Source organism: Peromyscus californicus, unplaced genomic scaffold (genome assembly GCF_007827085.1).
Source record: "Peromyscus californicus insignis strain IS unplaced genomic scaffold, ASM782708v3 Scaffold_3__1_contigs__length_106647218, whole genome shotgun sequence".
NCBI lineage: Eukaryota > Metazoa > Chordata > Mammalia > Rodentia > Cricetidae > Peromyscus > Peromyscus californicus.
This window is the reverse complement of record NW_026294551.1, coordinates 73,146,645-73,161,863: the sequence shown is the minus strand read 5'-3', so window position 1 is coordinate 73,161,863 and position 15,219 is coordinate 73,146,645. Positions and strand designations below refer to the sequence as shown.

At 47.4% G+C, this 15,219-nt stretch overlaps 1 protein-coding gene across 2 annotated transcripts in view; it reads left to right on the top strand.

The window, feature by feature from the left end:
- Rnf130 (ring finger protein 130) overlaps positions 1 to 14,612 on the top strand; it is a 110,461-nt gene extending 95,849 nt beyond the window's left edge. The window contains exons 8-9 of one of the 2 annotated variants that reach the window (XR_008222442.1): positions 7,555 to 10,931; positions 13,009 to 14,612. Coding sequence is in view for 1 of the 2 variants with exons in the window: in XM_052758074.1 (XP_052614034.1) it covers positions 7,555 to 7,664 (110 nt within the window). In the remaining variant the exon portion in view is untranslated. Of the gene's footprint in view, positions 1 to 7,554 lie in introns of both variants that reach the window. The other variant, XM_052758074.1, reaches the window with a different exon arrangement.
- Positions 14,613 to 15,219: the final 607 nt, after the last annotated feature.

Here is a 15,219-nt window from a genome sequence, read left to right as displayed (position 1 = left end):
CTCCCAAGTGCTGGGATTACAATATGTACCACCATACCTGGCCATCTTTAGTTTTGTTTCTTTGAAAGTGAGTATGTTTGAACTCATTGACAGGGGAAAAGTGGAAGGTTATGTTTTTATCCTAATAGTTACAGGAGGAAAAATTGCTAAAATTCCAAGCCGTTTCATAGAGAGAGTGACCCACAAAACTGCTATTTCCATTCCAAATGAATTTATTGAGTATACAGCAGGCAGGAGGAAAAGAAGCAAACAGCATCAGAAGGACAGTAGCTGTTAGGTCAGACACTTCCACCATCCAGCAGACCCAACTGAAAAGTTTGGGCAGCAGGCAGTCCACTGGAGTGCCTGACCAGGCAACGCATCCTCTCTTTCCTGACAATCAGCTCCCCCTGGTGCTCCTTCATCATGAGATGCACAGTAGCTGAGACTTACGCTTTGTGAAGAAGCCTGGGATTCTTGACCACCTTCCCCACCCTAGCCATGTTCAATACAGTGTTTTTGCTAAGACTAACCACTTATCCTGTTCCTAAGGACATGACATCCTCACTCTTGGGCTGTCTTGTTGCTCTCCTTTCCCTTTCTTAGAAGGCAGCCCCCCGACTCCCCCACCCCTGGCTGTCGTGGACAAGGGGGCAGGTATGTGTGGCAAACACCACCTCCAGAGCCAGCTTCTCCCTCTGCTTAAACAGCACATGGCAGTTTACTAACACAATGTCTGTCACACATTCCAGATCTTGAATGTGAAAAAAAATGAGCTATTAGTGATGAAGAGCAGAGTGTTTTCAGAGTCCTGTCTGAACCTGGTAATGTGTTTAAAACAACCAGAAGCATCGTGCTGAAACCATGCTCCTTCAGACTCTGACTAAGGGTACCTGCTGTGGCTCGCTTTCCAACTGTTAGCAGCATTAGCTGTTATGATAAGGCAAGAAAAAGAAATGAAAGGTGTAAGTAAAGAGTAAGAAGAGCCAGGCAGCGGTGGCACACACCTTTAATCCCAGCACTCGGGAAGCAGAGGCAGGCGGATCTCTGTGAGTTTGAGGCCAGCCTGGGCTACAGAGCAAGATCCAGAACAGCACCAAAACTACACAGAGAAACCCTGTCTCGAAAAACCAGAGAGAGAGAGAGAGAGAGAGAGAGAGAGAGAGAGAGAGAGAGAGAGAGAGAGAGAGAGAGAGAGAGAGAGAATAGAACTACCATCGTCCACAGACAACTTAAGGAGAAAATTCCATGAAACCTGCAGACCAGCTCTTAAAATGAATAAGCAGATTTGGCAGTCAGTTAACACTTCAGTACCAAGCCAGGCCCAGTAGCATGAACCAGCTACCCAGGCTGGGGGGCGAGGGCCATCTGACCCAGCAGTTTTGCACCCAGTCAGCAAGCTCCTGTCTTTTTACAATAATATATCAACAATAAGCAATTAAAAATACAATTTTCAAAAAGCTATGTTTACAAGAGTGTCAAATATGAAGGAATATATCTAAGAGAAAATGCAGGGCTTCTATGCAGAAAGACATTGTGCATTACTAAGACGTTCAAGGTGACGTAACAGAAGGAATGTAACAAGTTGGAGGATGAAAAGACTCAGTACTGTCTCATATTAATCTGCAGATCCACGGAAGGTTCCTAAAGATTCCAGGAGACAAATGTGGAGAGGCATAATTTGACAAACTTGCTAAATTCTAGAGTTTATATGGAAATGAAAAGGGCCAGAATATCAAGATCTCCTGAGGGCAGATAAGCAGGAGGACTTACAGAAAGACTGCATAAACCAAGGGCTGTTAGGACCACACAGTCTGGCTGGAGGGCAGACTAAGAGAATCACAGTAACTCCTGAGCATTGTGCATCTAGGGACATTGTGTGGCATGGGATCAGGAGGGCCTTGCAGGATTCTGCCATGTCAGCTGATGTCTGTACAGGGGGAAGAGAATCCTAATTCCTACCATACTTGAAAATTTTTAATGAAATGAACCATGGACCTAAATGTGAAAGGCTGAACAACGAAGCTTCCAGAAGGTAGAATTGCATGTCTTTTAAAACTTTGCATTTGGGCAGAGTTAATCATGACTTTTAAAAAACACAAACTGAGCTGGGTGTGGTGGTGCATGGCTTTAGTCCCAGCATTCAGGAGGCAGAGGCAGGCAGATCTAAGTTTGAGGCCAGCCGCCTGGTCTACAAGGTAAATTGCAGGACAGCCAGGGCTAAGTAGAGAGACCCTGCCTTGAAAACTCAAATAAGATATGATAGATTAATTGGTCCACACTACAATTAAAAAATTATCAGAATACACTATTTTGGGAGAAGATTCCTGAAAGTTATACCCTTCACTAAGGACTCACCCAGAATAAAGAAGACTGCCAGGCCTAGTCAGGTAAGCCTGTAATCTCAGCACTCAGAGTTCAAGGCCAGTCTGGACTATACAGCAAACGCTGTCTTTTAAGACAAGAAGAGAAAGGGTTGGAGAAGAAAAGAGAGAGAGAGACTGACAATTTGCCTTTTTTAAAAAAAGGAAGGAAGCCGGACGGTGGTGGCGCACGCCTTTAATCCCAGCACTCGGGAGGCAGAGCCAGGCGGATCTCTGTGAGTTCGAGGCCAGCCTGGACTACAGAGTGAGTTCCAGGAAAGGCGCAAAACTACACAGAGAAACCCTGTCTCGAAAAACCAAAAAACAAAAAATAAAAAAACACGTTAGACTAGTACTGTGCAGGTTGAACTGGAAACCAAGATGGAGAGGTTAGAAAACAAACAACCAATTTTTTATTGGGACCTGACTCTCGGGAGCCACTTTGTACAGACAGTAAGTAAGCATCTTTGAATTGCCCTGGGTTTTAAGATGCAGATTGTTTTTTCTTTTTATTGTTTGTGGATGGGTATTTTGCCTGCTTCTGTCTTTGCACCATGTGCATGTGGTGCCCCAAGAGGCCAGAAGAGGGCATCAGATCTCTGAAGCTGAAGATACAGGAGATTGTAACCACCGTGCTCCAAACTGCTGAGGCATCTCAGCAGTCCAGTGGCTGTGTGCATAAAATGGAACACCAGCCCTTAATTCCTACCAATTCAGACATAAGCAAACGCTGAACTTGTGGATGACGTCACAGGGGAAGACTCTCAACAACCTCGGAACTGGTGCAGTTCCCTTAAACTGACACAAAAGTGCAGGCTGTGAAAGGGAAAGTCAATAAATTGAATTTTACCAAAATTTGGAGCTTGCTCTTCAAAAATCATTGTTATTAAAATGAAAAGCCTCTTTTGACGAAGTATTTTCAAAACATTTTTGACAAAGAGCTTGGATCTCAAATTTTTTTATGACTCAGAAAACGAAAGCAAGTGGCAAGCCTCTAAAGAACTCCAGGACTAGCCGGGCGGGCGGTGGCCGAGCACGCCTTTCATCCCGGCAGAGGCAGAGGCAGGTGGATCTCAGGGAGTCTGAGGCCAGCCTGGGCTATGTAACAAGTTCCAGGACAGCCAAGGCTGCACTGTCAGAAGAAGGGGATCTGAGGAGTGGCTCCATGGGGGAGCGCTGGTCTAATGTGCACAGTGCTTCAGGCTCCAGCCCCAAAACCTACCCCTCAAAAAGAAAGAGAGTTGCTGATACACACATGAAAAGATGCCCAGCATCGTTAATCGCCAGCAAAGGACAAGTTAAAGCTGTAAGGAGAGAGCCTAGAAAGATGACTCAGCAGTTAAGAGCACTTGCTGCTCTCAGAGAGGACCCAGGTTCCGTTCCTAGTACCCACATGGTGGCTCACAACTATCTGTAACTCCAATACCAGGGAATCCAATGACTTCGTCTGATCTCTGTGGATCCCAGGCACATACATGATACACACACATACATACAGGCAAAACACTCATACACATAAAATGGAAACAATCTTAAAAAATAAGAGGAGAGCTGGGTGGGGTGGTGCACACCTGTAATTCCAGCATTACTGGGCGGTGGTGGTGCACACCTTTGATCCCAGCACTTGGGAGGCAGAGGCAGGGGATCTCTGTGAGTTAGAGCCAGCCTGGTCTACAAAGCAAGTTCCAGGACAGCCAGGGCTACACAGAGAAACCCTGTCTCAAAAAAAAAAAAAAAAATTGATGCATCATTGACCAGAGGAACTGGGATTTTCACCCACTGTGCCAAGGACTATAAAACAGCACAGCTGTTTCCATAAAACAACCTGGGAGCCCTTACAGAGTTAAGCCTAAATCTAGCTAGACAGTCCACTCCTGGGTATTTAACCCAAGAGATAATGAAATCACGGATTCATGCAGAGCTTGTATGTGAATGTTCATAACAGCTTTCAATGATTCAACATTCTAGAAAGATGCAAGATAAACTGTTTCCATGGTGATAGGAATAAGATGGGAAGAGAGGAAGGGATTACTAAAAGATTTTAGGAAATTTTCTCTTAACTGCTGAGCCATCCCTTCAGCCCCTGAACTTACAATCATCTCGCCTCTATTTCCCAAGTGCTGGGATTCTAGGCCTGGGGTTCCCGCTGGTCTTATGTGGGACCCTCTCCCCACCTCATACCAGGGGTTGAACCTAGAGTTTTATGTGAAGGCTCTATTACTAGGATTTATGCCAGTCCTTCTTTTCGTGGAGACAGGCCCGGCTAAGTTCCCCAGGGAGGCCTTGAACTTGCAGTGCCCTGGCCTCTGCTTCTTCAGCAGCGGAGAGCACAGAACATTTAGGCAGGTGTTGGGTATGTTCATGTTTATGGTTGGTAGGCATATGCCTAAAATCTTTGTCTTCTAGATTTATCTGCTTGTGTGTGAGAGAGCACACACAAATGTGTGCTGGTGTGCATGTCTGTGCAGATGCAGAGGCCAGACGAGAGCCTCCGATCCCTCAGACCTGGAGCTATGGGTGTTTATGGAAAGCCTGGCTTGTTACATGGGTGCTGGGATTGAAACTCTGGTCCTCATGACTGTGTGGCGGCGCCCTCCTGACCACTGAGCCATCTCTCTAGCCCCTGTAAGACCTCCTGAAGTTGTACGTTTTAATCACGTTCATTCTCCTTTATTTCCCTGCTACCTCCATAAAGTCACAGCAACAAAACAGGGCCCTGCAGAAAAGAAAACAGGAGTGTGGCTTGGTGACAAGCAGTCAAATAGTACAAGCACTGAATGTATTAAATTATCAAAAAATAACTAGTTGGGATGGGGTGGTGGTAGAGCACGTCTTTAATCCCAGCACTCGGGAGGCAGAGGCAGGTGGATCTCTGTGAGTTCGAGGAAAACCAGAGCAATACACAGAGAAACCTGTCTCGAAAAACCAAAATAATAATAGTAATAATTAATAATAATAACAACAGTAATTACTCGGTACAATGTTTATGGGGAGAGGGAGGGGCTAGAAATAGGAAAAAATGTCCTAATGTTCCGCAGTGGAAATTGAATATAAAGTCTAAGAATGAAAAAATATGAGGCTCAAAATTGGTACCTTTGGGCTGGTGGGATCAAGCCTGATGACCTGGATTTCAGTCCCTGGAACCCACATGGGTCTACTCCTGAAAGTTGTTGTTCTCAGCCAGGTGGCACACGCCTTTGATGCCAGCACTCGGGAGGCAGAGCCAGGCGCATCTCTGTGAGTTTGAGGCCAGCCTGGTCTACAGATCGAGATCCAGGACAGGCACCAAAACTACACAGAGAAACCCTGTCTCGGGAAAAACAAACAAACAAACAAAAAAACTCTAGGTTCAATCCCTGGTATGGGGTGGGGAGAGGGTCCCACATAAGACCAGTTGGAACCCCAGGCCTACAATCCCAGCACTTGGGAAATAGAGGCAAGATGATTGTAAGTTCAGGGACTAGAGAGATGGCTCAGCAGTTAAGAGAATTTGCTGCTCTTACTGAGGATCTCAGCTTGGTTCCCAGCATCCATGTGGTAACTCATAACTGTCTGTAACTCCTCCAGTTTTGGGGGATCGTGCAAGCAAACACTCATATGTGTAAAATAAAGTTAATGTTCAAGGCCAATATGGCTATGCTACATAAAGATATACTGTATACTCCCTCCCCTGCCCCCCCAAAAAAACACATTATATTTAATTAATAATTTACCAAACCATGTGAAGGTGTAGCTTTAATATTAATTAAAGCTTTTTCATTTGTGTGGGTGGTTGCACATTTGTGTGGGTAGATGTGTAAGAGTGTGTATGAGGAGGCCAAAGGTCAGCTGTGGGTGTTGTTTCTTAGTCATCTACCTTGTTTGAGACAGGGTCTCTCCTTTGACCTGAAGCCCAATTCTTAGACGTGACTGTCTGGCCAGGGAGCTCCTGGGTCTGCTTGTCTCTGCCTTCCCAGAGTTGGGGTTACACTCAGCTTTTCTATGTGGATTATGGACGTGGAACTCAGGTCCTTATGCTCTGGAGCATCTTTTGCCTGTTGAGCCCTAAATTAAAACTTTAATTTTAAAAATTGTTTTCTTCCATTTGTGTTTGTGTTCATGCCTGCCGTATAGAGTTCTGTGAGGACAGCTTGCAGGAGTCAGTTTTATGCTTCTACCATGTGGGTCCTGGGGATCAAACTCACATCATCAGGCTTGGTAGCAAGCCTTTACTCTCGCTCTAGTCCCAAACTGTTAAATTTGTTATTAGGATCCTCGACACTCGACACCCAGAATTCCCAGGTTTCCCCAGCTGCTGGAGTGCTTCTGTGCACTCATCCCTGCAGGCCAGTCTAGGACAGAGGTTCAGAGAGGGACAGGATTTCTTCCTATGATTGTGTCACTCAGAAGTCTTCAGGTTGGTCAATAGAATCCTTCCAAGAGCACCAGGTAGCTTTTGCTCTGAAGACCTACAGTGACAGCCTCTGGGGAGCCTAACAGAAGGATGTACGTATTTGGGGAGGTTTTTTAGATTTACTTATTTTTATTTTATGTGTATAAGTGTCTGCATATATGTGCGTGTACTAACTACGTGTGTGTAATGCCCATGGAGGCCATAAGGGGATGTCGGGTCCCTTGGAATTGGAGTTACAGATGAAAACTGAACTCCAAATCTCTGCCAGAGCAGTAAGTGTTCTTAACTATTAAGCCATCTCTCTAGCCCTGGAAATGTGCATATTTAAAACATGCCTACAAAGGGCTGGGGAAATGGCTCAGTCGGAAGAGTGCTTGCCTGGTGTGCACAAGGCCCTGGGTTTGATTCCCCCGATTCTCATAAACTAGACACGTAATACATGCTTGTAATCCCAGGACTCAGAAAATGGAGTCAGGAGGATCACAGATTCAATGACATCTCCAGCCATAGTGAGTTCAAGGCCAGTCATGCCTACATGAAACCCTGTTTCAAAAAACAACAGACAAGTCAGTCATGCTTACAAGGTATAAGTAAAGGCAGCTCTGGTGCAGGGCTCCTTCAGCATGTTAGAGGCCCCGGGTGCCAGCCCCAGCAGTGAGAAACATAATGTCTACGTTATTTCCATCTAGTGATAAGAGGCCACACTGAAGGAGACACTTGTGGAAGTGCAGGGTTTCAAAGCTGATGAACACCCTCCAACGTCCGACGGGACCCGGGCTAAAGGCCACACTGAGTATGTCTTTCTTGTTCCTTCTTCAGGTGGGCGCTTCTTTCGCCGGAACTCCCTGTCACCTCGCAGCCTGGTGTACGAAAGTGAATTCTCCACCATCGAACCATCCTTGGACATGTATGATGAGAACAAAACCTGATTGTTTTTTAAATGGGCTGCTGGGGGTCTCTCCTTTTGAGATTTAATTTATGGTCACCTTTCTTTTGTATTTTTCTGTCATCGTCCGTTTTGGAAGAATGGCAGTACCTCTGGGTGCAAGTTGGGGTTCAGAGTTAAATTGCAGAGTTCCCCCAAGGTGAGGTTTGAGGACAGCATTATTGCCCAGATGAGCCTCATGGTACTGACTACCCACCCAGAGCCAACCACTGAGCATGGGCACCCCATGACCCTTGCCGTTTCCAGAGAAGAGATGGGGCCAGGAGCTAATGAGGCGTTTGTTGCAAATGTGTCCGTGTCCCCAAATAGTCGCACGCTGTTCTGTGTCAGGGTGGCATTGGGGTTTTGTAAAATACATTTGTGGTCCTCACATGCACATGAAAGCCTGCAGATAAAATGTCCCACCGATGCAGAATATGAGTCTTGGACCCGCTTCACTTTGTCCTCTGTCTCTTACTGTATTTCCCGGTAAAAGGCCTCTTCCTGTAGGGAGTCCTCCAAGAGAAGATTCATCTTCCTTTCACCCTCTAGACTCGGACAGCCTGTTTTCCTCCAGAGCTTGGAGGACACAGGCCACGGGGCCAGAGTCAGCTCTCACAGGATCAGACAGTCATCACTTTCCAGCATCTGTGATGAGCACGACATAGGATGACAAGTATTTACACAGACACTAGACATGGAAGGCATCTGTCCCCACTGCCTGTGGTGTATATGGGGAGATGGCACCAGGAGCCTAGCACGATGACCACACGGGACAAGGTTAACAGTCATCAACACCAGAATAGTTTTGAATGTTTTATTGGGAAGTGCAAACCAACATCCTATGAAATACCAAATGGGGGACCCCTCTTCCATCTTGATTGTCTAGTCCAGTGCTATCCTGCCAGCATCAGCACCAACATGAAGAAACACTGGAGTGCTGGCCGCCAGACTTTGAGAAGAGGATGCTGTGGCCAGCATGGTGGACACTGGGGACATATGTGCTCATCCCACACATCCAGAATGACATCAAGTTAACTAACATATGAGAAACGTACGGCCTACAGTATGGGACCAGGATGAGCAAGTCACCTCCTTTCTACAGAAGTTCATGCCACAGTCGGCCTGCTTCTCACAGAGCTGTGAAGATGGTCAGATCCTGGTTAGGAGAATGCAGCTCCAGCATCCAGACACGTGTGTGACGCACAGGCAGGTGGGGAGGCTCCCATCCTGTCACTGTTATTGGCTCTGTGGGTCGTAGGTTTGAGGCATGTGTGTGCCATCTTCACACACGTGGCTGCTTCTGTCTCACAGCATCTTGTAACATGTGTCACTAAGATCCCTCAGGTGCCCTCAGAGACCCTTAGTGCTGACCGCCTGTAAGAACCTGGTCGCAGGGGGAGCCCACATACTTCGCTTGAGTAATTTGAGGCTGGAGCAGGGCCGACCTCTAAGGTCCTAATTGCTTCCACTCTTCACTGCTTACCAAGGGCTTTTGTCTTTCCTTTTTATAGTCTTTGTACTATAAAAATATTTTTGATAAAGTTTCAGGAGATTGCCATTCTGAAAGACAGGTTCTCAGTGAGAGCATTCTCAACAGGAGAGTAGACTGCCGAGGTCCAGAGGCCCGGGCGGAAGGGTTTGGTGTGGCAGACGAGGCAGATGCTGTAATTGTCATGTTGTCCGTAGCCTAGCCTTGTCTTCTCCATAACCAAAACTCAGATCCCAGTGAATCATTTTCTTCAGGTCTCAACAGTCTTATAAAGGCAAATATATTAAATTCCACTCTAGACAATTTCTTTACGAAAAAAAAAAAAAAAAGGAAAGGAGAGGAACTGCTTGGGGGGAAAAATATTTAAATTGAGTCTTCTAAAATTCGACTGAGACAGTGTTTGAATCCCTGGGAAATCAGGGCATGTGTTCGCTATAGGACATTCAAGGAGGCAGTCCTTAGGAGGGAATTTACTCAGAATAGTGCTCCAGACACCAGGTTGACCCCTTTTCCTGAAAACTCCAGAATGTCCTGTGTTCATCAGGAGGGGACTGGCTTCTTTGTTGAGGGCATGTGCTTTGGGAGGACAGAAGATAACGGCTTCCTGCCAGCAGCTGTGATGAGGGGACTCCCGTGAAGCCACCCAGGTCTCCAGGTGGAGCTAGGTGCAGAACCATTACCACACACGCCACAGAAGACACACCCAGCAGGATCTACAGCCACAGGCAGCCTTAACTGTGGACTGCAGCAGCGTGAACACAAAGGCTTAAGCTTTCGAGATGCCTAGCTCCCTGTGGAGGAGGCACTCTGGGCCAGTCACTTCCAGGAGAAAGGAGAGCTGACTGGCTGGATGTCCAGGTGTGAAGCCTCCGGAGGGTCTCTGGAAGTAATGAGTGTGTCCATCCAGGGTCTTACCTTTGCTCCCCTCCTAGGAAAACAGGCTCTACCACCAACAGTTTAAAACTCTCTCCAAGGCCCCCACGCCTTGTTTTTGAGTCAGGCTCCAGCTCCTGGCCCCTCTTGTCATTCCCTCACTGGAACATCTACAAGGCACGTCCCTGAACGCCAGTCCGTCCGGTAGCTGAGTCTCTACTTCCCAACTGCCCTGATGCGTGACAGCCCCAGATGCCAAAAGACGTGGTCAGAAAGGCATTAAGCAAAAGATTACTGAATCTTATTAATTGGTGCATCCTACGGACTTTATAAGTCTTCCCAGTTTTACACCCCTCGCCGGCAGGCACACTTTCACTGATCTATGTGCTAAATGACACCGAATTGAGGAAAAATCCACATGCCCTTTTGCTGTAGGGGACCTTGTTTGCTACAAGAACACAAGACTATGATTTTACATCAGGGGTCCTCCCGACAAGGGATCACTGCTCATAAATGTCAAGAAAGGAAGCTGCCAAATTTAAGACCAGGATCATGGAGTTAGTTTTGTCAATGGTTTGTTTTGAGACAGGGTTTCTCTGTGTAGCCCTGGCTGTCCTGGAACTCACTCTGTCGATCAAGATGGCCTTGAACTCAGAGATCCTCCAGCCTCCTGAGTGCAGGGTTTAAAGGTTTTTGCCACTAGGCCCAGGCTGTTGACAGACTTTTTATAAAGTTCTTATTGTGTACCTGACTCGTGCACTTGGAGTTAAGATGGATTGGTAGTCATGAAGACTTGGAGGGTGACGGTGCATCTCAGTGGTCTGACACCTCAGCGCTTGAGCATATCTGCTGTCCTGCTAACTGGCATGCTGGCAACAGTCCGCAGAGTGAGAGCCATGAAATGAGGTGGGTCTTTAGGAGACAGTTCCCAGAGCACAGGTGGAGGGCGGGCGTGCCTGCTGAGTAGGGGAAGGGCCCTGAGGAGGACCAGGAGTCAGGCAGGGGCCTTGGGTTGCAGCAGCTCCCCTTGTGGGGCAGGGGAAGCTCCAGAACTTTACTTGGAAAAAGAACACTGTGAGCAGTAGGCTGTGTAGGCAGGCCCTGTAGGGGGCTGACATGCTAGCACTTGGCTTAGAACCAAGGGACCCCAGACTGAGCTGACTAAACAAGGGGCCTGTGAGATAGAAGTGGGAGTCAGATTTATTTATTTATTTATTGTTTATTTCCTTCCTTCCTATTCCCGCACCCCCCCCCCCACAGAGTTTCTTTGTGTAGCTGTGGCTGTCTTAGAACTTGCTCTGTACACTAGGCTGGCCTCTAACTCACGTAGATCCACCTGCCTCTGCCTTCTGAGTGCTGGGACTAAAGGTGTGTGCACTGCCACCACCCATCCTGGAAGCCAGATTTCTAATCTCAGTGATTGGGTGAATGTTGGTTGGGTCCAAAAGAGCCCATAAAACCCAGCCCTGATGTGGTCTCTACGTGATCACAGTCCCTGGGAGGCGCTGTTTCTTCCCCTCTGCCACCCTGTGCAGAGGTTTGTGTACTAGGCACATATGCTCACCCTGGCAGAGGTGAGCCCTTAATACCAATGATGGTGTCAGCCGGAGAGAAACTGGGCTAGGGAGCGTTGATTGGTAGGGATAGCAAACAGAAGAAGCTACTGGAGACACTAATGTAGAAAAATGAGTGTGAGTAATTGCCCCATTCAGGAAAGGTGGGCCTGCCAGCCCTCCTTCTCCAGTGAACAGAATGGGAGGTCTGTGCGCTTAAACTCTAACATGGCCCCTTGGAGAGGAGGTAGGAGGGAGTCATTATCACAGGGCAACTGTCCTGACACCACAGCTTAAAACAAGTGCCTTCTGCCCAGATCCAGATGAGGGCAGTGCTTACAGAAGTGCATGGGGCCAGTCGGCAGTGGCGCATGCCTTTGATCCCAGCACTCAGGAGGCAGAGCCAGGCAGATCTCTGTGAGTTCGAGGCCAGCCTGGGCTACAAAGTGAGATCCAGGAGGCACCAAAACTACACAGAGAAACCCTGTCTCGAAAAACCAAAAAAAAAAAAAAAAAGTGCATAGCATTCTGCCTTGTTCGGGCCCTGTGGGTACATCATTCAAAAACTTTGGCACAGCCCCCAGTTAACTTGTCTGGAAAAGGAGGAGTATATAAGATGCTTGGATGTGGTTGAGGTCACTGCCAGACTGGAAAAATGCCTTACAGGCTGTAAGTACTGTGACGTCAGAAAAGGAGCAGGAGTGGCGGGCACTAAGATGCCTGTGTCTGTAGCACAGGACTCTGTTTGCCTGAGTGTATCTGCAAACAGCAGGAGAAGCAAAGCTAATGGACAGCTGCTCTGGCAGACTCCTTGCCTCTGACTGGCTGGCCCCTTGGCCCTTTGCAGATCACAGTATTTACAAGTCACACCAGCCTCGTGGAGCCTGGGTGGCAGGGGCTGAAGTTAGTGGTCAGGAGGTCCTTGTAGCCAAGGACCTCCTTCGGGGCTCTGGCAGGATTGATAGGTCCCACTCTTCTTTATCAGTGACCCCAGAAAACTGACCTTTGAGGAAGACAGGCCAGGTGGGCCCTAGCAGGCCTGGAATAAAAGCAGTCACTCGTGTCTTCCAGAGCTGTGACTCCACCAGCCTACAGTGACTGTAGAGGCAGAGGGGGCTATCAGCCTCAGCTGCTAGAAGGGTGACATTTCTGCATTACACACATGGTTCTTGGAGCTCTAAAGAGGCCCTGTGGAGGCTGCCTGTCCCTGATTACCCTCCTGCAGCCCTCCACTCCATAGGTTACACTTTTTTTTTCCCTGCTTTCTTCACTCTGACTTGGGAAAAAAGAAGAAACGTATGGCAAAAGGCAGAATAGCCTTTGAACTTTGTGCAACCCAAGTATTGAACTTTAAGGTGGATTCATTGCCGCCAGAGTAACTAGGGCCTCTGCCCCAGGATCACTCACTTTCCTCCTATTGACTCTTTAAGACAGGAGCGAGGTGGCCCGGACCCCACTTCACAGCCTAAAAGAGTGATCTTTCTCAGAAGCATTGGTGATGGCTGGAGCTGAAGATGGAGCCCTCACTCAGCAGTTAGCGCTTTTACAAACTGCCCTCATTCCCCTCCTGATTAAAGGTGGGTCTGCCAAGCTGCCCACCTCCCCCCTGTAGTGGACTCCCCAGCCCCTCACCTCCCAGCATCCCTGGAACATTTGATGCTGATGTGACTCATGTCTCTCCAGTCCCCTCAACTCCACTTGCTGGTCAGGTGTATGCCTGGGAAAGGGACATGTTGGCCACCAGCAAGCCTGCTGTGGCCTTTCATCAGATCACCTCTTCCTGTCAGCGACCCTCACCTGTTTCTACACACCTCTTTCCAGCCACTGGCAACAGTTAACATTGTACTAAGCTACATTTTTACAAATTTAACCCAACAGAACTTGAATTCTAACCTGCTTTTGGAATTACCCTTCATCTACAAATAAGTCTAAATGTATTTACATTATGATATTAAAGGACTTTTCTAATGACTGGAAGGCATTGAACCAAAATATTGTTCTAAAAAATGTAGAAGGGTTGGGTAAAATGTGACATCCCAAGCCATATTTTTCCCTTCAGGTAAGCAAGCTACATCTGCCAACTGCCACCCATGCTTTATGTCTCAGTTACTAGATATGGCCGGCTCCCATGCCTAGACCTTTTGGGGGTAGCCACAATGACACATGCCATCTTCCTGGCAGCCCTGGCTGGCTTGCTGACCCAGTTAGAATACAGCTCTCTTGGCTAGTGCTTTGGAGTAGAATCTGGTATCTTCATCCAGCATGGGACTGAGATGGACTCTTGAGTGGCCATACCTCTTCCAAGGAAACTGGACCAGTGTTGTTTACAGAAACAGAAAAGAGTCCACGCTGGGAGGTGATGTGGGTGTGGGGTGGAGAAAAGCACTGTCTCGTAGTCATATGCTGCACCTGTAGAAGGAGAGGCCTCAGTTTCAGTCCTAGGCCCATGTGTCACACTTTTCTCAACTCAGTAGCTTTTACACTCATAGAAAATACTGACGTCACCCCTTTCGTATCTGGGTTATTCAAAGAGCCCCCACTCATTCTGGGTTTCTGCTGACTATGCACAACATCTCAGAGGATGGCATACAAAACTATTTTTCTAACCTTAGCACAGGTAACTTGGGGTGAGGAAGCTCGGAATACACCCAGAGCAGATGACAAGGTGGGGCGCCTTGAGGGGTAAGAGGGAAACTATGCACTTGAATTTCTTTCACCAGTGGACAGCTTGTGCCAGAAAGAGCACACATCGAAGATTTAAGAAGCAAAATTGCTCGTTAGCTTAATTCAGGACTCACTGTAGGGGGTTACCCTGTCAAGAACACAGACACCTGCAAATACAACGTGAGCTGATTTCTTGACAATCAGATCTGTCAACCCCTGGAAATGGGCAGCACAATTCCTAGGTCCACATGGTTGATGTAAGTATAATTAAGTAGTGAAATTGTCTGGCATGTACCTCGATGCCAATAGTGTACACCTGTATGTGTGGAATTTGCTAATATCGTTTCAATAAAAACCTATTGGAAAAAGCTGTTTGTGTCATGTGGAATACTCTCAGGGGTTGCAAGTGACAGAAAACACAGACTGGCTAAAGAACATGGTAGGAAAAGAATCCACACCACGATGACCTCACACACTCTAGAAATGGCTAGACGGGGGCTAAACCATACAAACGAACTCTGACACACTGTAAGAACACCAAATGCTACAGCTGCTTTGAAAAAGAGTTCAATGGTTGCTCAGAAGCCTGCCTCTCCAGGGCTGGAGAGACAACTCAGTGGTTAAGAGCGCTGCCTTTTCTCCCAAAGACCCGGGTTCAATTCACAGCACCCGCATGGTGGCTTACAACATCTGTAAGTCCAGTTTCAGGGGACCCAACTACCTATTCTGGCCTCCACAGGTACTAGGCACACACATGGTGTACAGACATACACGCAGGCAAAACACCCATACACATAAAACAAAAAAGTAAAATCTAAACTTTTTGAATATAAAAAAAAGTCAAGGTTGGGTGTAGTGGTACACACCTTTACTCCCAGCTCAGGAAGTGGAGACAGGTGCATCTGTGTGAGTTCAAGACCAGCCTAGTCTACATAAGGAGTCCCAGGATAGACAGAGCTGCACAGAGAGAGGATATC